Below are 25,886 nucleotides of genomic sequence, written 5' to 3' on the forward strand. Positions count from 1 at the left end.
CATAGTCCTATTATGCCCTTTGTTGATCTGCCCTGGTCAGAACCTTCTACTTTGACCTCCAATGGGCACCATGGGGCTATTTGCATCTCACTTGTAGCAATAACACTTGACTTTGAACTCCAAAAATAATATAAAAACTTACTTCATATTTTGAAACCATTTTGTAGGATCGATCCTCTCCGTCCATGTTGGCCAAGATTTCATAACGGCTTTCCTTCAGAACTCAAACTTCTCCATGCTCGATGCTGAGTTCCAGCTGACTATAACGGCACTCAGTGACTTCACGTTGGTGACGGTTTCATTGAATGATAGAAACCTAAGTTGGTCTCTACATCTTAACGAGAAGGATTCCCGTACGATATATCTACCAGTGGACGTTGAAATGATTGGCACGGGAGTCTTTAAAGCTTCCATCTTAATAAGCTCTAACTATGATGTCTCTGTATTGGCTCGGAGTTCAAAGACTCACTCTATGGCCCGTTGCTTGGTGCTTCCGATTGACCATTTGGACACTCTATACTATGTTGTAACTCCCAATGAGGAAAATGCTGAAACTGTGAAAGAGTTTGCCGTGATAAATTATGACTTGCCGTCCAAAATCCAAATCTACCCAAAAGGCTGGGTTATAATTAATGGCTTGAATTATACTTCTACTAAACCATTCATGGTGGAACTTAATCCTTATCAGATCTTCCAGTTACAAAGTTCTCAAGGACTGTCAGGGACCAGAGTGCTGTCAAACAACATTATCGCTCTACTTAGTGGAGGCACCTGCTCTTGGAAGAGTGACCATTGTGGCCACATCTATGAACAGCTTCTTCCAGTATCTGGTTGGGGAAAAGAATATTTTGTGAGCCCATTCCCCTTTCAATACCGTGCTGATATTGTGTACGTGATGGCTTCCCAGACCACAAAAGTCAACTACATCTCAAGATTTACAAATGGCAGCCTTGAAATCCGTGAAGGACAACTTTCCAAATTTCTAATCCGCTATAACTCACCATTGACAATTTCTGCCAACGTTTCCATCCAAGTCATGTTTTACTCTCCTGGTGGATTGGCTATGAAAATTCGCTTTGACCCATTCTTCATTTGTGCTCCGGATATTTCCAAATTTTGTACCAAATATCAAGTTTATGGCCCTCAAGGATTTATTAACGCCGTGATATTCACAGCCAAGACATCGAGCGTTGCTGGCATTAAATTCGATAAGATAAGTTTGCAGGGTCTAAAGTGGGAGAGGATTCCCGGCACAGAATATTCTTGGGCTCACTATCGCTATCGAAGCCAGTCCAAATCTCAAATTATAAGTCATCCAACATCTATGTTCTCGGTGCAAAGTGCTGGCATTTCCCAGAGCAGCAGTTATGGATTGTCGGGAGTTTGTTTTAAGGGTAAGTTCCAAAATTATTCTTGGCTTATTTTCTTGTTTTATGCAGTTGTCTTGATGCTTTCTAGGGTCTGCGGAGCCCCCTCAGAAACACATGGGAGCCATGTACTTCAAACTTTTTAAAGTGAGGTGAAGGGTTTTCATACTGTCCAAATAATAGCTAAAAGTGCCATGTAATGTCCAAATATTTCATCCGAATTCCACCTGACACTGCCAAATAGCATCAACATACTAGTGCAATAAAGAAGACACAACCCAGTGCTATTAACTGCTATCCAGTTCCTAAAAGAGGTCACCATTATGGTGTTTACTTTATGGTGGGTGTCACAGTTCTGTTGTGCAGAGTATTTTGCATTCAGAATGCTTTTGTCATGGCTCCGCTGTGCAGAGCATTTTGCATTTGAAAATGCTCTGCTATGTGTCTTATGCACTTGCTGACAGGTTATCTTTCAGGACTAGGTTCTACACTTGTTTTGGGAGGTGCCTTCACAGATATGCCTCATTCCTGGTGATTGCGCTGTTTCTTTACTGGGCTTGCTCTGTCTGAACTTCGCCAGTCATCCTCCCTGTTTGTTCAGTGTGCTCTTGGCTTCTGTTTAGTGTAAGTGTTCTGATCTTGGCTTTTGACCTTGGACCTCTTCCTGACTACATCTTTTTCTGCTCCCTGATCTTATACGTTACCTCCTGGCTTCTGACCTCAGACCTCTTCCTGACCATGTCTCTGCCTGCTTCCTGAACCTTATACGATAACTCCCGGCTTCTGACCTCGGACCTCTTCCTGACCATGTCTCTGTCTGCTCCCTGAACCTTATACTTTACCTCCTGCCTTATGATCCCGGCTTGTCTGACTACTCTTCTATTCATACTGCTTGTAGTCTCTAGCATCACAGTGGGGTTAGAGCCTGTAATATAATCCAGCTGTAAAAAATATTAACCAAACTAGACAAATTTGCTCAATTCACGGGGGAAATTTGCTTTGTATCGAATAAATGGAACACAAATTAAATGTGACAAAAAGGGGTTGAAAAAAATAACATTTTACTCAACTCTTTTACAACCTTTCCTGCCACCGCCAGTTCTCTTATTGGCTCTCCCAGTGTCGGACTGGCTACCGAAGGAACTGCAGTAATACCAGTCCTGGCCCTGGACTGAGTTGCGGGTTTGCAGGACTGAACTGTGAGCGCCGACTGATTCACCGGCTATCACAGTTCAGTCCATGACAGCCGTGGACAGGCCAGGCTGCACTCCGCAGCTCAGGTGAGAGCTCTGGAGTTCATTGCAGGTAACCGCAGCCAGGACTGGTATTACTGGGGGTTTCTGGTAATACCAGTCCTGGCTGTGGTAACCTGCATTCAGCTGCAAACAGGCCGGGTTGCACTCTGGAGCTCAGCTGAGAGCTCCGGAGTTCAGTGCAGGTAACCACGGCCAGGACTGGTATTACCGCAGTTCCTCTGGTAGCCAGTCCAATGCTAGGCTCTTCTGTCTTATATGTTCTCTTTTCTATCGTCATTCTGGACCTCCGGCCAAGTTGTCCATTCACGAGGCCCCATGGTGACATGTGGGGCTTGATGCACATCGTTGTCACACCCAGTGTAATGACATAGGGTCAAGTGAATGGAAGACCCAACCCAAAGGAAAGAGAAGACAGAAGAGAAAGAAGCCAAACATTGGCAGAGGTGGCTTGGTTCTGTATGAGAAGGGATAGGGAAAGTTAAGTATAAGGAAAATACAAAAGATCTCAACCAAGTACTGCTCTCCTCCGAGACTCAAGAGCTCGATAGAAAGTCTAGCGATTGTAAACAAGATACTAGTTGGCCAGTTATCTCTCCCGACTTCCTCATACATATGAGTGATCTTCTCACCCAATGTCCATGTGTTTTCAAAGGGGAGATGGGAATAGTCACTGCCGGATGCCTATGCTGGTGGTTTATCTCTCTTATAAACTGGATCAGAAGATAAAATTACAATTACTTGATCATTTTCTCCTATGACATCATCTGTACCGGGAGAGTAGAGTGGTCCCAGTCATAGCTATCAGATGGTTGACCAGAAATAATCAGTTTTGGTGACAGGGACTTTAGAAGTCATTCTTCAGTTTGGGAGTAGAGCGGCATTCGGTTGAGCTCGCTGCTGATCTGTTTAGCGACCTATGGGTATCTCATCACTTGAGTCTCCAATGAACGCAACCTCCATCAAGTTTCCATCATAAAATCTTACATTTTTTATGATCTATTATTTGTTTTTCAACTCAGGCATGGATTCTTGTATGAATAAAGTGTGTAGGAAAAAGGAGTCTTGTGAAATGGTCAATGGGAAGCCGGCATGTATACCTGATAGTGAGGCCATCTGTGAAGTTTGGGGAGGCCCTCATTATCGAACCTTCGATGGCTTTACCTATGACTTTACAGGAACATGCACTTACATTGTTGCAAAGACTTGTATGGACCTGAGACCTGGCGGTGATTCTACATTACCAGAATTTAGCATTGAGGCGAAACAATTTAACAATGGATCTTGCCAAAGCTCTTCCATCGCTCTGGTATCTGTGCGGATCTATGAATACAATATCACAATGGTACAGTCGGAGGTTGGCTTTGTCAGGGTAAGTTGCTCCATAGCTTTGGTATGTTACTGTAGGATGTTTCATTTTGGCCATGAAAGCTGAGATTTCGTTGTTCTTAATCCATCAGGTGAACAATGTGAGATGGTCGCTCCCTATATTTTTGGATGACGGGAGGATCCACATCACCACATCCGGTTTTCACGCAATGTTGGAGACCAGCTTTTTCCGAATTCGATATGATTGGAACGTTTTCCTTTTCATTAAGATCCCGAGCAGCTTTCATGAGAACATCTGTGGATTGTGTGGGAACTATAATGGCATCAAAAATGATGACTTGGAGACCATTGAGGGTGCTCATATTTCTGATATGGTGGGGTTCGGCAAGAGCTGGAAAGTGAAGGAAGAGTATTCAACCTGTTCAGATGAAGGCAATGGACCATGCATGCCCATAACACCAGAAAATGGTCAATATTATTCCCATGCTAATGCTTGTGGAATATTGAGGTAGGACATGAGTCCGACAGAGTCTTCATTGACTTTCATAAATTAGGGTTGACCAATTTAAATAATTCCCATGTTTTTCTTGCAACCACATATGTTTAGACTATTCATGGCCCGTCAATCATATTGTTACCATATTTTACTCTTCTTCATATTTAGGAACAAAGATGGCCCCTTCTATAGGTGTCACCAGGCTGTGGCTCCAGACATTTTTATGAAGAATTGCATGACTGATATGGTGAGGAATGATGGCAATAATACGATCCTCTGTCAGGCCGTGTCAGTTTACCTTGTGGCATGCCACGTTCAAGGAATCTATGTGGATGAATGGAGACAAAAAGTTGGCTGTGGTAAGGAATGCTCTTACGAGGTGTAATCTTGTTTTGCCTTAGGCCACGTGCACACGTTGAGTATCTGGTGAGTTTTTAATCTCAGTATTTGTAAGACCAGGAAAAAAAAAGGAGAGGAAACACACGGGCACCACTTCTGCATTTTTTACCCACTCCTGGTTTTGGCTTCCAATTGGAGATGAGCGGATTTTTGGAAGTTCGGTTCTGGACCCGGACTTGACCTGAACTTCATTTAAAGTCACTGATAGGGCAGTTCGGGTGACATCATCGCTGACACGAGGTCACATGTCTCTGACACCTTCTATGCCGATTGGTCGCTGGTCATGTGCTTGTGACGTCTTGCTCGGTGATAGGCCAGCATGACGTCACTCCTGTCGTTCTGGCAGCGGATTGGCTCTGGTGTCCTCCATCTTGGATGAGGCACAGAGTCTATATAAGACCCTGACACACGCCGCATGGTGCTCAGTCCTCTTGGTTCATGCATATGAGTAGACGCTCTGTGCGCGTTCCTCTAGGCATTCCTCTGTCTATGCTAGGTGAGCGCTACCGGCAGGGTAGCGTTCTTATACCTTACAGCTTCGGCTGCTGTCCGTATCCTTACCTCTTAGGGGAGCGGACATAGGCAGGTGCCTGAGGCACATGGTCTGGCTGGGCCTTGTGATTCTACTCGTAGGTGGACGTTACCGCTAGGGTAACGTTCCTTATACTGCGTCTGGCAGTTGTTCGTATCCTCGCACACTAGGGGAGCGAACGCAGGTAGGAGCTTTGTGCGGCTTACGCTGCTGTTCGTCTCTTTTGCACCACTAGAAGAGCGGACCTAGGCAGGTGCCATATCTAGTGGTTCGTGTCCTCGCACACTAGTGGAGCAAACGCAGGTAGGAGCTTTGTGCGGCTTACGCTGCTGTTCGTCTCTTTTGCACCACTAGAAGAGCGGACCTAGGTAGGTGCCATTTCGCACACATTGCCTTTGTCTCTGTGATTATTAACAGAGATCATTCCACACACCCTCCAAGTAAGGGAGGAATTGCTTTACTTACTTATTATATCCTTCTGTGAGTTAACAGAGGTATTGCACTCTGCCATAGTCTGCAGCAAAGTCTTTGCACGGTGGACCCTGACTGTCTGATACTCCTTTCAGTTATTATCAGACAGCCCCCCGTAACAGACCGCTTCCAGGCTACCGGTTGCAGCAGGTCCCAATACCCTCAACCACCACACACGGACACAGTTATCCTTAAACATCAACGTTGCTTTACTGGACAAAAATTTCACAAACTTCACATCACACCAGCGGCGGACACATTTCTATTCCATCAATAAGGTTATACTCTGGATAAACACTCCGGTTCCTCATCGGGGTTGCCACTAGAAACCGGAATCACTCTTAATTTACAAGCCAGCCACTTCCCTGGTACTCGGGCCTACGAGTCCCTCATACCCTCAACCATCTTCATTCTGCTGGGCAGGATCAAATAGTCCTCTGGTTGTCCCGTCATCCCACCCACAGGGATTTTTGGCTATAAGCTAGGACGGGCTTTCCGGGGACAGCACTCCTCTGCCGGTGCTCTCAGGACCTACCCTCGTCGTTGAAGCTCAGTGACCTTCCACTGGTTGAGGGGGTTCTTTGGGTATGTGCCAGGTGGTGACCACATCCAGGCTGTCCGGAACTCTGGAACATGGTTCGCACAGCCCTCTCCACACTAGGTCCCCACGTGTCCGGTACCACAAATTGACCCAGAGGATTCATCTAATTGAATTGGTTGGGAATATACACGTATCACTCTCCTTGGGGACTCTCCTAAACTTTAATGTGTCCCTCTCCTTTTTATTAGCTGGACTCCTCCCTGCCAAGAGTACCAGGACAAGCAGCTAGCCAAATGTGGATGGCCACCTAGTGGCCGCACACATAATATACCAACTTAGATGTTATACATTACATGTTCCACTTTGTGGATTTGCGGGTCTGGGGTGGCCAAACTTCACACCCCCTTACACTCTTACTTTCCATACATCATTCTAGTCTTTAAAACCAACCAGCATAGTGAACGATGCCATTTGCAAAAAGAAAGCCAGTAGTGATCTAACCTGTTGTTTCTGAGTTTCAATAGTTCATAACATAATTAATGTATGTAATTTTGATTTTCAGAAATTAAATGTCCAGAAAACAGTCACTATAGTCCCTGTGGGAATCCATGTCCCGAGACCTGTGCCGGGCAGCCCTCCTCTTGCGAGCTCGCGTGCATGGAAACTTGTGAATGTAATGAAAAATTTGTGTTCCAAGAAGGAATTTGCATTCCAAAAACCAAGTGTGGCCATTTCTGTAATGGCCGCTATTACCCCACAGGAGGGATATTTTGGGGGGATAACGGCTGCACGCAACGATGTACTTGTGACTCGATCTCAAACAAGGTCAAGTGCTGGAACTCCGAGTGCCAAGTTGGAGAAGAGTGTGTGGTAAAACACGGCATTAAAGATTGCTATCCCCTCAGGCGTGGCCAATGCGTGGTCTTTGGAGATCATTTGATAACATTTGACAATGTCAATTACACCTTCCACGGCGCCTGCGCTCATCGATTCTCCCAATTGTGTGATACGAGCCACGGACTGACGGAATTTGGAGTTGAGATTTTCAACAGTAAACGAGGTGTCCGTGATGTCTCCTCCACCAGGTCCATGCTAGTGAGGGTCTACGGGATTGAGATCCTCTTCAGCAGCAGGAACCCCGGCAAAGCTACGGTAAGCAGAATGGAACTAATTCGCTTCAAATTTTGCCAAAAATTTGGCTTCTCTTGGACCTGAAATTTTTGCAATTTGGGGGAATTGAGCAAAATGGTATCAAAAAGCTACACCAAGAACGGGGGGGTAAAAAATAGAGAAAGCCTCTGCGCTCACCTGTCCCACCGCCCACTGTCATGTGCTCCACTCCATCCGATATTTTTTACCTCCAGCCTCCGATGTGTGATATCCTCTTCGGACATCTTATCTATGCACCGGGACATCGGCGCTGTCCAAGGCCCCTTTCACATGTGTTTCTAGTATGTATGATATCCGTTTTCACACATGTTTCCAAATCTACGGGGATCTTCACACCTTCGTGTTTTCACACAGACCGGGTGTCCATGTGGACCATATGTGTGTCCTTTTGATCCACACGGAGAAGTCTCTTTTTAACCGGCAGCACAGACACATGAACTCATACAAGTCAATGAGTCCATGAAAAATACGTACAGTACACGGATGACTACCGTGTGATATCCATGTGCCATACATGTGCTGTGCGTGTTTAACATTGCAAAATATAGGAGAAGCTTTGAAATTTCATTCTTCCTTTAACCATCCTGGAGAAACACATATGACCACACGGATGACCACATGGATAACATATGGATGACACACACATACTCATGGATGACAAATGGATGACCACACGGATGACACACACACGTACACATGGATGACACGCACGTACACACAGATGACACACACGGATGGCACATGGATAAACGCACGGATGACACACACATACACATGGATGACAAATGGATGACCACACGGATGACACACACACGTACACATGGATAAACGCACGGATGACACACACATACACATGGATGAAACATGGATGACGCGCACATGCACACGGATGACACATGGATAAACACAGATGACACACGGATGACCACATGGATGACCACACAATGACTACACGGATCACACAAGGATAACACACACATACACACAGTGGACACACAGATGACCATACGGATGATACACGGATGATACACGCATACACATGGATGACACATGGATAACCACACGGATAATACACAGATAACACACACGTACACATGGATGACACATGGATGACATGCACATACACACGAATGACTACACGGATGACATATGGATGACACAATTAAGAAATAATTGACTTTCCCCAAAAGATCCACAGGTAGAGCTAGTGACACCTAGTGGAATCATCACCACCTTGCGTATACCAGGAGTTCTGGCTCCCCCTGCTGGTATATTACAGCAATTTGCAGTCTGAGCGCTTAGGTCCTGCTCACTAGTCTGTAGGAATGAACTCCGGCAGAGCTGAAGACCTGTGAACCTGAATCAGCCGACGCCCGGGTCTGGCTGAACAATACAGAAGCCTCAGGTTGCTTGCCAGGCTCTGTGGTGTGAACAGAGTCTGATGACGCTTTGCCTAGTTTCTGTATATAGCGACCTCTGGAGACCTGGCAATCAAACAATCCTTCTGTACAAGGAGAACACATAGTAACACAGTGTAATCAGTAATGTCCCATGTGGTGACGTTGCAGAGAAACCCAACTTCTACCACACTTTTGCCCAACAAATTTCAACTCATCACTCTTTGTCCTCACCGGTGTTAGACTGTGATCTGCTTATTGCTTAGGAGGCCTCCTAAAGGGAAGAATTTCCAAACTTGGGGACCATTGTAATGAGAATTGTAAATCAACCAAATGTTAGAGATATTCGGGAGATCTTTTTGCTTTTTCTAGTTAGTTTCGGAGGTCATTTTTAAAATGTGAAGCCAAATTGGACTTTTCCATAACCTAATTTAGAGTTTAACTTTTTTTTAATTTTTAAGGTAAATGGTGTTTTCTACAATCTCCCCTTTACATTGGTCATGCAAAAGATCCGAGTATTTGTCAAGTGGCGGCATGGAGTCATCTGGACAGACTTTGGCATGGAGGTGACATTTGATTGGGACAGCCGGGTCACGGTCTCCCTTCCAGGCTCCTACGCTGGTGCCCTCTGTGGGCTCTGTGGAAATTTTAATAGGGATAAGCAAGATGAATTCATGGTGAAGAACGGAAAAGTGACTGATGATATTACAGCTTTTGGGGAAGCTTGGAAGATAGAAGACACACTTCAAGGGTGTGGAGAACCAGTCCCAGAACCTTGTGCGCAACTGAAGCTCTTGGAAAAAAATCAACGGACGCTTCTGTCCGATTGTGGGATTATTCTGAAAGACGATGGACCTTTCCGAGACTGTCGTAGCGTGGTCAACCCTGAACCCTACTTCCAATTCTGCATTCTTGACTTCTGCTATCACTCTGCCAGGCAAGACGTCTTCTGCAAGGTGATTGAAGCCTATACTGCGGCTTGCCAAGAAGCCAACGGGATTGTCTATGAATGGCGAAAAAATAACTTCTGTCGTAAGTTACTTTTGTCTCATAGTCTTCTATTCAGACCTTAAAGCTTCTCATGAGATTTGTTTTGTGGGATATGATGTTACATGTTATGGAATCTGAACACACTCCAATTCGACACTCAAATTTGATCCCAAAATTCCATTTTACATCATATTTATTCAATGCAGATTGAATGTGACTTTTTATGCTCTGGGGGCTATACAGACCCCAGAGCATAAGGGTTAAAATAACAAAATACTGACTGCTCACTTGTTGGCCACAGTCAAACCTACGTCTCAAGAGCCAACACAGACGCAGGTCCATGTGCAAGAACAGTACATGGACAGTTTGCAGCCCAATAGTTCCTATCTGCTTTGGAATTGGTAGTGGCCCCCTTACCTCTTGGTTGCACCAATGGTATCATACATGCAGCTCTCGAAGTAGGCTTTTTGTCATCAGAACATCACAACATGCATCACATGAGGTGCGGACAATACATTGACGATGCACGTGCATAATGATGTAAGATGTCTATATGATCATAAAAGCTGTAGATATCACCCATCATGGTGAAGTGAAGAAAGGGATTGAAGAAGCTTTGTTAAGGACCAGATGGATGGTTTCGGCAGTGAGCCATTTGGTTTTGTCTATTGCTCAGTTGTTTGTATTCCCCGGATCCTTGCTGGTGGGCGGGGCTGGTTTGGTGCCTCATTCCAGCAATCGACTTGCTTTATCTTTGGGCTGTTTCAACCTGATAGTTCCTGCTCTGAAGTGCACTTCTGGTTCTCAGGAGTTCATTCTGGTCCTCATCCCGCTAGATTCCCTCACTTTCCACCACTTCATCCGTCTTGTCTGTGCCCCTGACTTCCTGACCCTCTATTTGTCTTGTTCCCTCAGTCCCGCTTCCCCCCTTTTTAATGACGGTTCCCTTCAGCTTCTCATCCCGGCTTGCTCTCTGAATACGGTTCTGCTCCCCCTCTGTACCTGACATTTCCTTCCGGCTACCGACCTTAGGCTTCCAAGTGACTTCTGCTCCTCTTCCTCCCTTGCACTGACGTGACCTCCCGGCTCTGACTCTCAGCTTGTATGACCATTCAACTAACTCCCTGTCTAGATACTGGTGACATCTAGTGGGCAGATGCCGCATTACACCTAGGAGCTATACATCTCTCCTGTTTACCTGCTCCCCCTTGTGGTAGCATTACAGGTGGCAGGTTGGACAATATTTTACTAAAGCACCCAAAATGAATTACGAAAAAATAGAAATCAGGAGAATTAGATGTTTTCATAAAATTTAAGGTAAACTATGTTGATCCCAAACCATTTCATAGTTGTCGTTCTGATTATAATAACATTATTGATTCTATTTTTAATGCGCAATTTCCAATATTCCTCTTTTAGGAGCTTGGTGCCCAGAAAACAGCCACTACAAACTGTGCTCAAGTGCTTTCCAAAATACCTGCAGCCGCCCCAATCTTCCACCCATCGGTAATGACCACTGCAGAGAAAACTGCGATTGTGACGATGGCTACTTTCTTGACGGAGATCGTTGCATCCATAGGTCTGAGTGTGGCTGTCTCCATGATGGAATATATTATAAAGTCAATGAAATATTCTATCCCACACCAAACTGTGACCTGAAATGTCTCTGCCAATATGCTGGGTTGGTTCAGTGCTCTCCACATACATGTGGTCCTCATGAGGTCTGTACGATAAAAGATGGTGCCAAAAAGTGTCATCCAACAAAAGTAGCCATGTGTTCAGTTCTTGGGGGTTCTCACTACTACACATTCGATGGTGGCAAATATCAATTTCAAGGAAACTGCACCTGTGTTCTCGCAAGAACCTGCCTATACAATACCAGGCTGCCGGCCAACTTCTCCGTTGCTTTGTCAACAGTCTCTCCGAAGAGGGTTGGAGTTTTCCTAGATGACATTCAGCTAATCATGACTGAAGGCAAAAAAGGGACAATTGAGGTAAATCATAAAGAAAATTGCTACAATATTACAGCTTGTTACTTCCAGGGTGAAATGTTCAAACAATTCCCTACCAGCTGGACCTCCACAATAGCCAATATACAAGACAACCAACACCGGAACATGGAATTGGCAAGAAAGACTCTGGAAGGTTATTTTTACTTTTTGAGGCTTTCAAAAACATGTTCTTTAAGTGGAAGCCACTTCAGACAATGTTTCTTTTTGGTGGAATTTTTGGAGGATTGCTTTGTTTCCTGAAATGTTTCCTAAAGTGGGAAAACTTGACCGGTGCCATGGCATCTAATGGACGCCATGTGCACCTAATCAAACACTGAAGATTCTTACAATCATTTTTAAGAGACTTTTCAGGCATTTTTTATGTGAACTTGCTCCAAAAAATCCTCTGTGAGTGCATACTAAGCAATTCAGCCTAATGATGCAGGTTTCTAGTATGCCTGCTGACTCGAATTCAGGTGCAAGGGTCTTCATTGGGTCAGATTTAGAGATACATGTACAGTTTTTTTTCTCCTTGATTAACTGCCTCTTTAAACTTATTTTATGTGGAGGTTGTCACAAGACGTTTTGTTGGAGATCTCCAAACTCAAAAAGTTTTGACCATGAAATCGAATGTAGATATTTGGAGAACTAAAGTTGCAATATAAAGGCTTAGACTCACTTATCAAGGTATAAGAGGATCCTCCTGGATCCGGCCTCTGGTGCAATAGTGGGTTCCAAAAAGAGTTGATTCGCATGACCAGGTCCATCACCTATGTCAGAAATCTCTAGTGGAGCCTGTCACAAGGTGTTCTGTTGGAAATCTCTAAACTCAAAATGTTTTGGTTATACAATCGAATATAGATATTTGGAGAAATAAAGGAGTAAGATATAGAGTCAGACTGCCCTATCAAATTATAAGAGGATCCTCCTGGATCCAGCCTCTAGTGTAATAGTGGGTTTCAAGTAGAGTTGATTCACATGACCAGGTCCATCACCCACGTCAGTAATCTCTGGTCTTTTGTTGGGAGCCCTGACAACGACCATGATAGTATCCTGGGTCACTTTGGCGGAAGCCCTGAGAATGGCCACTTCAGTAATCTTTGGCCATCTGATGGGAGCCGTGAGAACCACCTTCTACTTGATGACATCCACGGATCTTCTTCTGGCGCATCACATCCCATTGAGAACCAGAAGAAGAGCCATGGACACCAAGTGGTGGTCATCGGATTAGTGGCTGTAGATTACTGATGTGGCCAATCAACTGGGTCCTAGGAATTGATTCGCACCAATTTTAGCTCCCAGATTCTAGCTGCAGACTACTTTGTTGTGAGCTTTATATGAAGGCAATACGTCACTAAGGTCAGTTTCTTATGGAAAGATAAGCAAGGAACCTTAGATATTAATTAGATTTGCAAATAATATGTTCAATGTAAAAAATAATAGTAACAATCATCATGGTCTAAGTAAAAATGGAAGAGGACATGTTTTGTATCAATAAGTGTTGTGCCTTAGAATCATGTCCTCTGGTGGAACCATTAGTCTGACATCAAAAATGTTGGTAGAGCTGGAAATTTGGTAAAACTGGAAAAACTAATCCTTATTAACTGTAAGACATGATAAAATGAAGGTCTGATCCTCATGTTTGAGTTTTGTGTCTTGTAGGTGAACTACGTTTCCTTCAATCTTCCACTGAATCTTGAACCAAGAGGGATTGTGGTTTGGCAGCATGGCATGAACGTGTTCTTGACCACCACGTTTGGACTTGAAGTAACATATGATCTGGATTTTCAGGTCATCGTAAAGATTTCCAGTAGCTTCTATGGACAGTTGTGCGGGTTATGTGGAAATTACAACGATGACCATGCAGATGATTATGCACGTATAGGTCAAAAACTGAATGTTGATAGAGCTGCATTTGGTGAAGCCAAGAACAGGAGCTTGGTGCAGACTTGTGAGATTCATTGTCCGAGTTATGTCTGCCCGATATGTGAAGAAAGAGGCTTGTATGAAGGAAAGGACTTCTGTGGCTTGTTGCTGGCAGAGGAAGGATTGTTCAGTGCTTGTCACAACCATGTGGACCCTACTGAATATTTTGACAAGTGTGTCTCGGATTTGTGTCGAGAAGAAGGAGACTCCAAAGCGCTGTGCAACAGTCTGCAGAGTTACGTGGCAATGTGCCAAACCGTGGGCATTACCCAGATCAAATGGAGGAATGAAAGCTTCTGTCGTGAGTATGGGATGGTCTTTGGGAAGGTCCAACCCCTCATTGAATTTTCTTTTAAAAAAATATGGTAATTCAATATTAAACAGGAGAGTAGAGAATCACCAAGGCAAATTTTTGTTTTCCTGCCCTAGTCCTGTTTTTCAATACCCTGGTCAAGGATGAGTAGTTTGTTGAGGCAAATCATAGCACCTAGCATCCAAGAACATGGAGCCCACCTCCTTAGCTATAGCTCTGGCTCAACTTTTGACAATCCTCCTTGCTAGCATTCTATCACCAGCAAAATGGCGCCTTGGTGGTTTCTATATTTTAACCTCTTGACGACTGTCACTGTACATACATAACAGAAGGACGCCATGACTACTGTGATTGGACAAAGCTCGGGAGCTGAGCCTGCTCCATACAGTGTGGATGTTGGCTGTATTACTCTCATGATTCGGGTTAGCGGTGCTCTCTTATCCTGCAGACCCTATGCTGGTCCTCATATTTTCCTCTTGTTCCCGGTCTAATCCTGTGTTGTGTGGGAGAGGCCTTTTCATTGGAGCCTCCTTCCGGGTGATTGCTCTGCTTTATCTGGGAGTTGTTTCACCTAGAATGCTGCCAGCGATAGTTCGTGTTCGGCAGTGCACGTCTCTGGTTCCCATAGGTGACTGACTTAATCTTGTCCCGCTACCTAGTTCCTCATACCTCGTTCCATCTTCTTCCCAGGTCTGACCTGATTCCCTGCCTCCCTGACCTTCGTCTTGTTTCCTGACCCTGGCTCCTCTTGCTCCCATGTACCCGACTTGTCCTCTTGGCTTCCCAACCTTGGCTTGTCCCCTGACTCCGGCTCTGCTTTCTTCCTGGTTCTTCACCTGACTTTCTGGTTTACAGACCCTTGATTCTCAATTAGGCTTCGATTTGTCTTTTTACCACCGTCACTGACGTTATCTCCCAGCTTCTGACTCCTGGCTTGTTCGACTATCCCTCACTAGTGTGTCTAGTGACACCTAGCATACACCCCCTCCACTAATGTGTCTGGCGATTACACTTGGATGTTTGGCATCAAAATTACATAGCCAACACTCAAGAGTAAGTGATGCAGCCTCTAACTTGGAAGCCACAAGTTCTGAAGGCCATTGGAACCCTGAAAGTTGCCGATGGTTTGCCAAAGCAGCCAGCATAGGCAGACATATCATTGCAAGTAAAGACCCATTTCTTACTGATGGTCTCCGAGGCTGCTATGTTTATCGACCTGTGAAGCCCGGCCTGGCTAGGCTTCAGCAGAAATTTTTCACAAACCCTCCAATACTCTAGTACTGCAGTGCATTGCATAGACAACCAAGTGATCGCGGGTTCAAGTCTCTAAAATTAAAAAAAAAAAAAAGCAAAAATGGAAAAATCTCTTGGTTCTTATCGGGTTGACATCGATGAATTGGTCCGATCCAATAATTAGAAAAAATCAACAATATTAATTAAAAATGCTCATGTGAAATGTTTTGCTCTCAGGTTTGGACTGTCCGGATCACAGTCAATATGTGACCTGCTCCGATGCGTCTGAGGCGACCTGCAGCTCCATCGAGGCACCCGCCACCTGCTCCAGCGCATGCGCAGAAGGATGTCAGTGCAATGCCGGCTACTACCGGGACGTAAACAAGTGTGTGCCGCTAGACAAATGTGGATGTGATGTCGAGGGGAAATATTACACAGTAAGTCTGAACTGGATTACCGGGAGGGTCAACTGGGTGGACACCTCTCAAGACAAGGTCCTTGTGGATATCTCCTACACATTCAATCTCTAAGGTTGGAACTCTGCCAGGATTGAAAAACTAGGGCGCCTACCATGCTAGCATCTTCCCTCAGCAAGGGGTGCAAATATAAGCAACAGCGGTTCCCAGACTCTGGTGCATGAGGGAAATCAAGGGCTTCAGACATTATTAACTGCTTGAGGACCACCTAGCGTCTTAAAGCCCTGGGCAGGTACAAATATTCTGTTTTAAAACATGATTGCAGTCAGCAGTTGCATGGAGATCATACAGCCAAAAGAGCAGGGAGATGCGCAGAGTTCTAATGGAAAGGCAGAGATGGTTATTGACCATCTCTGCCTTCCTGATTGCTCTGTACACAGCATTGACTGAGCTCAGTGCATTCAATATAGGAAGCATAGACTGGGTTAGCTCTAATGGACCCAGCGATCATGTGATCACCAAGTTCTAGTAAAGAACTGTCATGGGTGTGTCTCGGGTGACAGACAGTCCTGTGGTGTCCGGCAATAGAAGGTCACAGTGTTTGGCTGCGCAAAATGCTCCCTGACTTTCTATTATTTCTGCTGATAGTATTCAGTGTACTAGGGAGCTCCTCTGCTTCGTTTTCATCCTTTTCCATTAGGACCCTGCGGAGCTCCTATTCTTTTCAGCTGCTAATCACCTGTATTTCCCCTTTGGTTTAAATACTCTAATTTCCCTGAACTTGTGCTGGAGATATTCATAAGCTCTGGATGCAAGCAGGTGACTTGCACTCATCAGTAGGATCGTGGAAGCTCTTTACTAAACATCTTACTGAATCTTCTAGAGATAATTTGTTCATGCATTTTCCCCATGTGTGTGCTCCCTGTCTTCTTTAGTATTTAGTACAGTTGCCGAAGAGCTCATCCCATCCACGGCCCAGCTCTAGGGTCATGATAGGGCCAGGTATACAGCTTGGCGCATAGGTGTGGAACCTATCTAGGGTGGTGAGGGACCCCAGGGCCCAGCACTAGGGATATCTGGGGTCAGATATCCAGCTCAGCGCATAGGTGTGGAACGTATCCAGGGTGGTGAGGGACCCCAGGGACCAGCACTAGGGATACCAAGGGTCAGGTATCCAGCTCGGCGCATAGGTGTGGAACGTATCTAGGGTCGTGAGGGACCCCAGGGACCAGCGGTAGAGATACCTATGGTCAGGTATCCAGATCGGCACATAGGTACAGAGCCTTTCTAGGGTGGTGATGGACCCCAGGGACAGCACTAGGGATACCTAGGGTCAGGTATCCAGCTCGGCGCATAGGTACAAAACCTTTCTAGGGTGGTGAGGGACCCCACGGACCAGCAGTAAGTTTGGTCAGGTGTCATCATCTCCCCCAGACACGGGGATTACCTTTTACTGTTCGCTGGGTAGTCCCCCATACCTAGCGTGACAAGAACAGGAGCTGCCAGGTCTTAGCAGACTCAAATCAGCTCAGTAGTTTATTCAGTGGCCGAATTATTCCCACAAAAGGTAAAGGGGAAATCAGAAATATTAATAATGTAATTAAATGTTGAAATGCCCTCAATGGTCCTTGATGACCTAATTGGCGAATTGGAAGAGGAATGATGTGTGAAAATTAAAAAAAAAAATTAATGAAAAAAACGCAAAAAAAGTAAATCAAATAAAAAAATAAAAAATAAGCTACAGTCAATTCAAGCCCAAAGAAAAAATAAATAAATAAATAAATTAAAAAAAAAAAAAATCTATCTATCAATCTATCTATCTATCTATATATATATATTTTGTTATTTATTTTATTTTTATGTATCTGAAATATATATTATTTATATATATATATATATATATATATATATATATATATATATATATACATACATATATATATATATATATATATATATATATTTTTTTATTTTATTTTTATATATATATATATATATATATATATACATTTTTTTATTTATCCATTTATTTATTTTATTTTTATGTATCCGAAATAAATATATATATATATATATATATATATATATATATATCTATCAGATACACAAAAATAATTGTTATAGAAAGGGGAAAATAATGTCAAATGTATTTTATTACCCCCTTAAAAAAATTTTGGAAAAACACATTTTCTTTTTTTTCCAATTTACCGTCAATATCAGCAAAATGAAAAAAAATATGAATATAAGAATGACATAAATATTAGTCCCCATGTAACAGAAATAAAAGAGGTAAAAATTATTATCCAACAGAGAAAAAAAATAGCATCGTAATTATAAAAAAAAAAGAAAACAAAATGTCCCTGGTCACAAATTGGGAAACATGGCACATCTTTAATGATTTAATTTCACCTCTCGCATTGGACAAGTCTTGTGTAATTTTAGGCTGGAGGCTAAAATGTGACAACAAATTATAATAGTAACTAATTATATAAAGTTTGTGCCATGAATCACAAAAAAAGGTAAAAAGTTTGGCCGGAGGGGAAGGCATCCACCGAGCGGAGGGAACTGCATGTTCCGGAGGGAAAACCACAAGAACAATGGAAGAACATGACGACTCCCATCGATGCTACAGAATAACCAACAAGAAGGGTGTTGATGTGGTTTTGCTCCGGGCCGGATCCTCACATGGATTATACTTGTAATTCAGATTATTCTCCCACATCTCACACTCATTTTATTAGTAGACTTTACTTTTTTTGTCTGCTTGGCATAAAGTAGGGAAACAAAAACAATGTAGAATAATGAGAACAACTAATTTAGCAAGTGGTTTAAATTCATTACAAAAGGCCGCTTTTACTTATTACTTTAGTCTCAGTATTATTCAACCCTTTCATGACATGAGTCTTTAGTACTTAGTAGAATCATTCTGGCTGTTATGACCTGCTTCCTCTCTGGCTTTTATGACCTCGTACACCTCAGTCTGTTATGATCTGCTGCCTTCTGGCTGTTATGACCTACCACTCTTCTGGCTGTTATGACCTAGCAATCCTCTGGCTGTTATGACCTAGCAATCCTCTGGCTGATATGATCTACCACCCCTCTGGCTGATATGATCTACCACCCCTCTGGCTGATATGATCTACCACTCCTCTGGCTGATATGATCTACCACTCCTCTGACTGTTATAACCTACCACTATTCTGGCTATTATGACCTACCACCCCTCTATCTGTTATGACATACCACTCCTATGTCTGTTGTTTACTACCACCCCTCTGGCTGTTATGACCTACCACCCCTCTGGCTGATATAAACTAACACTCTTCTGGCTGTTATGACCCACCACCCCTCTGGCTGTTATGACACACCATCCCTCTGGCTGTTATGACACACCATCCCTCTGGCTGTTATGATCTACCACTCCTCTGGCTGTTTTGACCTACCACTCCTTTGGCTGTTTTGACCTACCACTCCTCTGGCTGTTATGACCTGCCACTCCTCCAGCTGTTATGACCTGCTACCTCTCTTGCTGTTATGACCTGCCACCTCTCTTGCTGTTATGACCTGCGACCTCTCTTGCTGTTATGACCTAGTACTCCTCTGGCTGTTATGACCCACCACCCATCTGTCTCTTATGATCTACCACTCCTCTGGCTGTTATGACCTGACACGTTTCAGGTTATTATGGCCTAGTACACCTCAGTATGTTATGACCTTCTGCTTTCTGGACAATATGACCTGCCACCCCTCTGATTTTTATGACCTAACACCCCTATGGCTGTTATGAACTGCTACCCCTTTTGGTTTTTTGAACGGCACTATTTTTGGTTGTTATGACCTACCACTCCTTTGGCCATTATGACCTGATTCCTTTCTGGCTGTTGTGACCTACAGATCTTCTGTTTGTTATGATCTGCCACTCTTCTGGCTGTTACGACCTGAGCTACCTCTGGCTGTTATGACCATCCATTCCTTATGGCTATTATCACCTGCTTCCTCTATGGCTATTATCACCTGCTTCCTCTGTCTCAACAAAAAAAGACTAGTACATTAAAGGCCCCAAGCTTTTTATGTATAAGGTAAATAAATAATACCCGTCATGGACCTATATAGTGCAAATACATGTAGAAATTTTATTTATATAAAAGGTGGCAAAAAACACATACATTTAATATCATTTAAAATAGAGCAAATACAAAACAAAACATCCTGAATAACCCAGTATATACCGTATAACACGGATAGTGCCATACATAGAGCCCCTATACATACGAATGTAGGTTACCTACCAATATTATACAACTGTATTAGTTAGACATACAGCATTTAATAAATATACGTGTGCATATATTACCAACGTCTGTGAATGCAACCAAACATCTACAAAATAGGCACCCTTATATGTAGTCAGCAGATGTGATACTATTGCTGCTATATGGCTGTAGCACCCAAACCTCAGTATTAAATTCAGGGAGAATGTAATGAACAGTATAATACAGTGGTGCTGCGTATAACGAGCCTGATATCATGCTGTGGAGACAAAAAAAAAACAGTCAAAAATAAATTACCGGCTATGTAGCCGAGATCAAAAATAGAGCCCGAGGCCTGAAGTGCATCACAGGTATAGTTACTAGGGACCAGGTAAAAGGGTCAGGATGGAAGTGGAAGAACCCGACGTGTTGCGCCAGTCAAGCTGGCTTCATCAGGAGAATGCCACCAGAGATCACTGCAGGGATATATATATATATATACATACCCCAGAACATGTAATTGTCCAACCAGAGGGGGGCATCAATTGGAACGGATAGCATACCTATGTTAAACAGGTGATGATAAGAGCTTCTGATATGGAGCCGCCGCCATGTACGATCCCTGAAGAATCTAAATGACCGGTGTTTGTATCAGTGGAACGCACTATGCATACCGCCAACCGGAACTAATATGGCGACCAATATCATGTGATTGATATGGAACGCAATATGCGTTCCAGTGGCCGGAACAAGTATTATGATAATGCATGGCTACTGTCGAGATTTGCTTGCCCTGCTTGAGATGTTTGTCGGCCAGAGATATATTGACAGGTGCTGTTGTGATCTCTTACGCAGCTCCTGTATGATTTGACCCACATATTTCAGTGGGCAGGGACAGATCAGGGCGTAGACAACATTTTTGGATAGACAGTGGATGTAGTTGCCCAGCTTGAATATTTGCTGATTATTGGGGTGTATAAACTGAGAAGTAACTGGCATGAAAGAACATATTCAACAATTGCCACTAGGTCCCTAGTAACTATACCTGTGATGCACCTCAGGCCGCAGGGTCTATTTTTGATCTCGGCTACTTAGCCGGTAATTTATTTTTGACAGTTTTTTTTCTCCATATCTTGATATCAGGCTCGTTACAGTGCCTACAAGTAGTATTCAACCCCCTGCAGATTTCGCAGGTTTACACATTCAGAATAACTTGGCATTGTGACATTTGGACTGTAGATCAGCCTGGAAGTGTGAAATGCAGCAAAAAAGAATGTTATTTCTTTTTTTATTTTTTTTTTTAAATTGTGAAAAGTTTATTCAGAGGGTCATTTATTATTCAACCCCTCAAACCACCAGAATTCTGTTTGGTTCCCCTAAAGTATTAAGAAGTATTTCAGGCACAAAGAACAATGAGCTTCACATGTTTGGATTAATTATCTCTTTTTCCAGCCTTTTCTGACTAATTAAGACCCTCCCCAAACTTGTGAACAGCACTCATACTTGGTCAACATGGGAAAGACAAAGGAGCATTCCAAGGCCATCAGAGACAAGATCGTGGAGGGTCACAAGGCTGGCAAGGGGTACAAAACCCTTTCCAAGGAGTTGGACCTACCTGTCTCCACTGTTGGGAGCATCATCCGGAAGTGGAAGGCTTATGGAACTACTGTTAGCCTTCCACGGCCTGGACAGCCTTTGAAAGTTTCCACCTGTGCCAAGGCCAGGCTTGTCCGAAGAGTCAAGGCTAACCCAAGGACAACAAGGAAGGAGCTCCGGGAAGATCTCATGGCAGTGGGGACATTGGTTTCAGTCAATACCATAAGTAACGTACTCCACCGCAATGGTCTCCGTTCCAAACGAGCCCGTAAGGTACCTTTACTTTCAAAGCGTCATGTCAAGGCTCGTTTACAGTTTGCTCATGATCACTTGGAGGACTCTGAGACAGACTGGTTCAAGGTTCTCTAGTCTGATGAGACCAAGATCGAGATCTTTGGTGCCAACCACACACGTGACGTTTGGAGACTGGATGGCACTGCATACGACCCCAAGAATACCATCCCTACAGTCAAGCATGGTGGTGGCAGCATCATGCTGTGGGGCTGTTTCTCAGCCAAGGGGCCTGGCCATCTGGTCCGCATCCATGGGAAGATGGATAGCACGGCCTACCTGGAGATTTTGGCCAAGAACCTCCGCTCCTCCATCAAGGATCTTAAGATGGGTCGTCATTTCATCTTCCAACAAGACAACGACCCAAAGCACACAGCCAAGAAAACCAAGGCCTGGTTCAAGAGGGAAAAAATCAAGGTGTTGCAGTGGCCTAGTCAGTCTCCTGACCTTAACCCAATTGAAAACTTGTGGAAGGAGCTCAAGATTAAAGTCCACATGAGACACCCAAAGAACCTAGATAACTTGGAGAAGATCTGCATGGAGGAGTGGGCCAAGATAACTCCAGAGACCTGTGCCGGCCTGATCAGGTCTTATAAAAGACGATTATTAGCTGTAATTGCAAACAAGGGTTATTCCACAAAATATTAAACCTAGGGGTTGAATAATAATTGACCCACACTTTTATGTTGAAAATTTATTAAAATTTAACTGAGCAACATAACTTGTTGGTTTGTAAGATTTATGCTTCTGTTAATAAATCCTGCTCTTGTTTGAAGTTTGCAGGCTCTAACTTATTTACATCTTATCAAACCTGCTAAATCTGCAGGGGGTTGAATACTACTTGTAGGCACTGTATATGCAGTACCGCTGTAGTATACTGTTCAGTGCATTCTCCCTGAATTTGAGACTGAGGTTTGGGTGCTACAGCAATATAGCAGCAATAGTATCACATCTGGGTGCCTATTTTGTAGCCATTTGGTTGCGTTCACAGACATTGGTTGGACTATAGCAACTATCATATGCACTCGTATATTTATTACATGCTATATAACTAACTAATACAGTTGTATAACATTGGTATGTAACCTATATTCGTATGTATAGGGACTCTATGTATGGAACTATCCGTGTTATGTATACTGGGTTACTCAGGATGGTAGTTGTTTTGTATTTGCTCTTTTTTTAAATTATTTTAAATGTATGTGTTTTTTAAATAAAATTTCTACATGTATTTGCACTATATAGGTCCATGACGGGTATTATTTATTTACCTTATACATAAAAAGCTTGGTGCCTTTAATGTACTAGTCTTTTTTGTTGGTGCTTATTTATTGTGATACATGGCACATAGCTTTTTCTTGATAGTAGGTGGTGCCTAGCCTTTTTTGTTGATTATTGCTTCATCTGTCTGTTATGACCTACAGCTCTTTTGTCTGTTATGACCTAACATTCCCCTGGCAGTTATGACCTGCTTCCTCTCTGGCTGTTATGACCTACCGCTCTTCTGGCTGTTATGACCTGATACCCCTCTGACTGTTATGACATTCCACCCATTTTGGCTGTTATGACCTGCCGCTCCTCTGGCCAGTATGACCTGCTTCATCTCTGGCTGTTATGACCCACCGCTCTTTTGGGTATTATGACCTGTCACCCCTTTGGTTGTTATGACCTAATACCCCTCTGGCTGTTATGATCTTCAACCCCTTTTGGCTATTATGACCTGCCACTCCTCTGGCTGTTATGATCTGCTTCCTAATTGGCTGTTATGACCTACCGTTCTTCTAGCTGTTATGGTCCTGCCACATGCCTGGCTGTTATGACCTGATACACCTCTGGTTGTTATGACCTTCCATCCCTTCTGGCTGTTATCACCTGCCACTCCTCTGGTTGTTATGACCTGCTTCCTTTCTGACTGCTATAACCTACCATACTTCTGGCTGTTATCACCTGCCACTCCTTTGTCCATTATGACCTGTTTCCTCTCTGGCTGCTATGACCTACCGCTCTTCTGGATGTTATGACCTGCTTCCTCTCAGGCTGTTATGACCTACTTCCTCTCTGGCTGTTATGACCTACCAATCTTCTGGCTGTTATCACCTGCCACTCCTTTGTCCATTATGACCTGCTTCCTCTCTGGTTGCTATTACCTACTGCTCTTCTGACTGTTATGACCTGCTTCCTCTCTGGCTGTTATGACCTACCACTCTTCTGGCTGTTATGACCTGATACACCTCTGGCTGTTATGGCCTACCGCTCTTCTGGTTGTTATGACCTTCCATCCCTTTTGGCTGTTATGACCTGCTACCTCAATGGCTGTTATCACCAGCTTCCTGTCTGTCAGTTATGATCTACAGCTCTTCTGGCTGTTATGACCTGCCCCTCCCCTGACTGTTATGACATGCTTCCTCTCTGGCTGTAATGGCCTACCTCTCTTTTGGCTGTTATGACCTGCCACCCTTCTGTCTGTTAGGACCTGCTTCCGCTCTTGCTGTTATGACCTACCTCTCTTCTGGCTGTTATGACCTGCCACCCTTCTGTCTGTTAGGACCTGCTTCCACTCTTGCTGTTATGACCTACCTCTCTTCTGGCTGTTATGACCTGCTTCCTCTCTGGCTGTTATGACCTACCAATCTTCTGGCTGTTATCACTTGCCACTCCTTTGTCCATTATGACCTGTGTCCTCTCTCGCTCTTATGACCTACCACTCTTGCTGTTATGACTTGCTTCCTCTCTGGCTGTTATGACCTGCCACCCTTTTGCCTGTTATGACCTGCTTCCTCTCTGGCTGTTATGACCTGCTTCCTCTCTGGCTGTTATGACCTGCCACCCTTTTGCCTGTTATGATCTGCTTCCTCTCTGGCTGTTATGACCTGCTTCCTCTCTGGCTGTTATGAGCTGCTTCCTCTCTGGCTGTTATGAGCTGCTTCCTCTCTGGCTGTTATGACCTGCTTCCTCTCTGGCTGTTATGACCTGCTTCCTCTCTGGCTGTTATGACCTACCATTCTTCTGTCAGCTATGACCTACCACTCTTCTGTCAGCTATGACCTACCACTCTTGCTGTTATGACTTGCTTCCTCTCTGGCTGTTATGACCTGCCACCCTTTTGCCTGTTATGACCTGCTTCCTCTCTGGCTGTTATGACCTGCTTCCTCTCTGGCTGTTATGACCTGCCACCCTTTTGCCTGTTATGATCTGCTTCCTCTCTGGCTGTTATGATCTGCTTCCTCTCTGGCTGTTATGACCTGCTTCCTCTCTGGCTATTATGACCTGCTTCCTCTCTGGCTGTTATGACCTGCTTTCTCTCTGGCTGTTATGACCTGCTTCCTCTCTGGCTGTTATGACCTACCATTCTTCTGTCAGCTATGACCTACCACTCTTCTGGCTGTTATGACCTGCTAATAATGTAAGGAATAGTTTGCTTATCCCATGCAATGGTATCAGGGTTGGGGCTCATAGTCTAGGTCTCATAGACAATATGGCTGTAGAGTAGTCACTGTAATTCAATAAATACATTGCTCATTTGTTTTACAGATAAATGAGACCTTTCTTGGAGATAGCTGCCTGCAGTCCTGCACGTGTCAAGTAGGTGGCGCTGTAACATGTAAGATCCAGGAGTGCCCAGCAGGTACCCGCTGCAGGAGGGTATTGGACAGGACCTACATATGTGTGAAGTGAACAAATGGTCTCCTGTCTATATCTCCGCAATACAGCGACTACCGGCATCACATTACATTATATAACCTCCTAAACGTATTTTTTACTTTTTTTATTATATACATTTTCTGTAGAGATGATGATCGCAGCGTGACCTTCTTCATCACGATGAAATATGATCAAATTCTTTCATATGCTGTGACCAGGAGACAAATAAAATTGCTCTGATAGAATCCGCGTCTTGAGTGTCCTCGTGAATATGTTTGACATC

General features: G+C 43.9%; 1 protein-coding gene across 1 annotated transcript; it reads left to right on the plus strand.

Annotated features, from left to right (window-relative positions):
• Positions 1–3,964: 3,964 nt before the first annotated feature.
• LOC142256348 (IgGFc-binding protein-like) lies at positions 3,965–25,845 on the plus strand. The gene is made up of 9 exons (XM_075327981.1): positions 3,965–3,992; positions 4,081–4,457; positions 4,614–4,804; positions 6,951–7,540; positions 9,417–9,987; positions 11,365–11,939; positions 13,599–14,163; positions 15,646–15,845; positions 25,493–25,845. Exons 2-9 carry the CDS (start codon positions 4,159–4,161, stop codon positions 25,634–25,636), a joined length of 3,135 nt encoding a protein of 1,044 aa, XP_075184096.1. The 5' UTR covers positions 3,965–3,992; positions 4,081–4,158; the 3' UTR covers positions 25,637–25,845.
• Positions 25,846–25,886: the final 41 nt, after the last annotated feature.

This window comes from Anomaloglossus baeobatrachus, chromosome 11 (genome assembly GCF_048569485.1).
Source record: "Anomaloglossus baeobatrachus isolate aAnoBae1 chromosome 11, aAnoBae1.hap1, whole genome shotgun sequence".
Taxonomy (NCBI): Eukaryota; Metazoa; Chordata; class Amphibia; order Anura; family Aromobatidae; genus Anomaloglossus; species Anomaloglossus baeobatrachus.

Excerpts from the sequence above, each read along its gene's own strand:
- LOC142256348 (XM_075327981.1), top strand. The coding sequence starts at position 4,159 with ATGTTGGAGACCAGCTTTTTCCGAATTCGATATGATTGGAACGTTTTC. Across the intron at positions 4,805-6,950 it reads GAGACAAAAAGTTGGCTGTG|AAATTAAATGTCCAGAAAAC; the intron begins GTAAGGAATGCT and ends TTTGATTTTCAG. Across the intron at positions 14,164-15,645 it reads GAGGAATGAAAGCTTCTGTC|GTTTGGACTGTCCGGATCAC; the intron begins GTGAGTATGGGA and ends TTTTGCTCTCAG.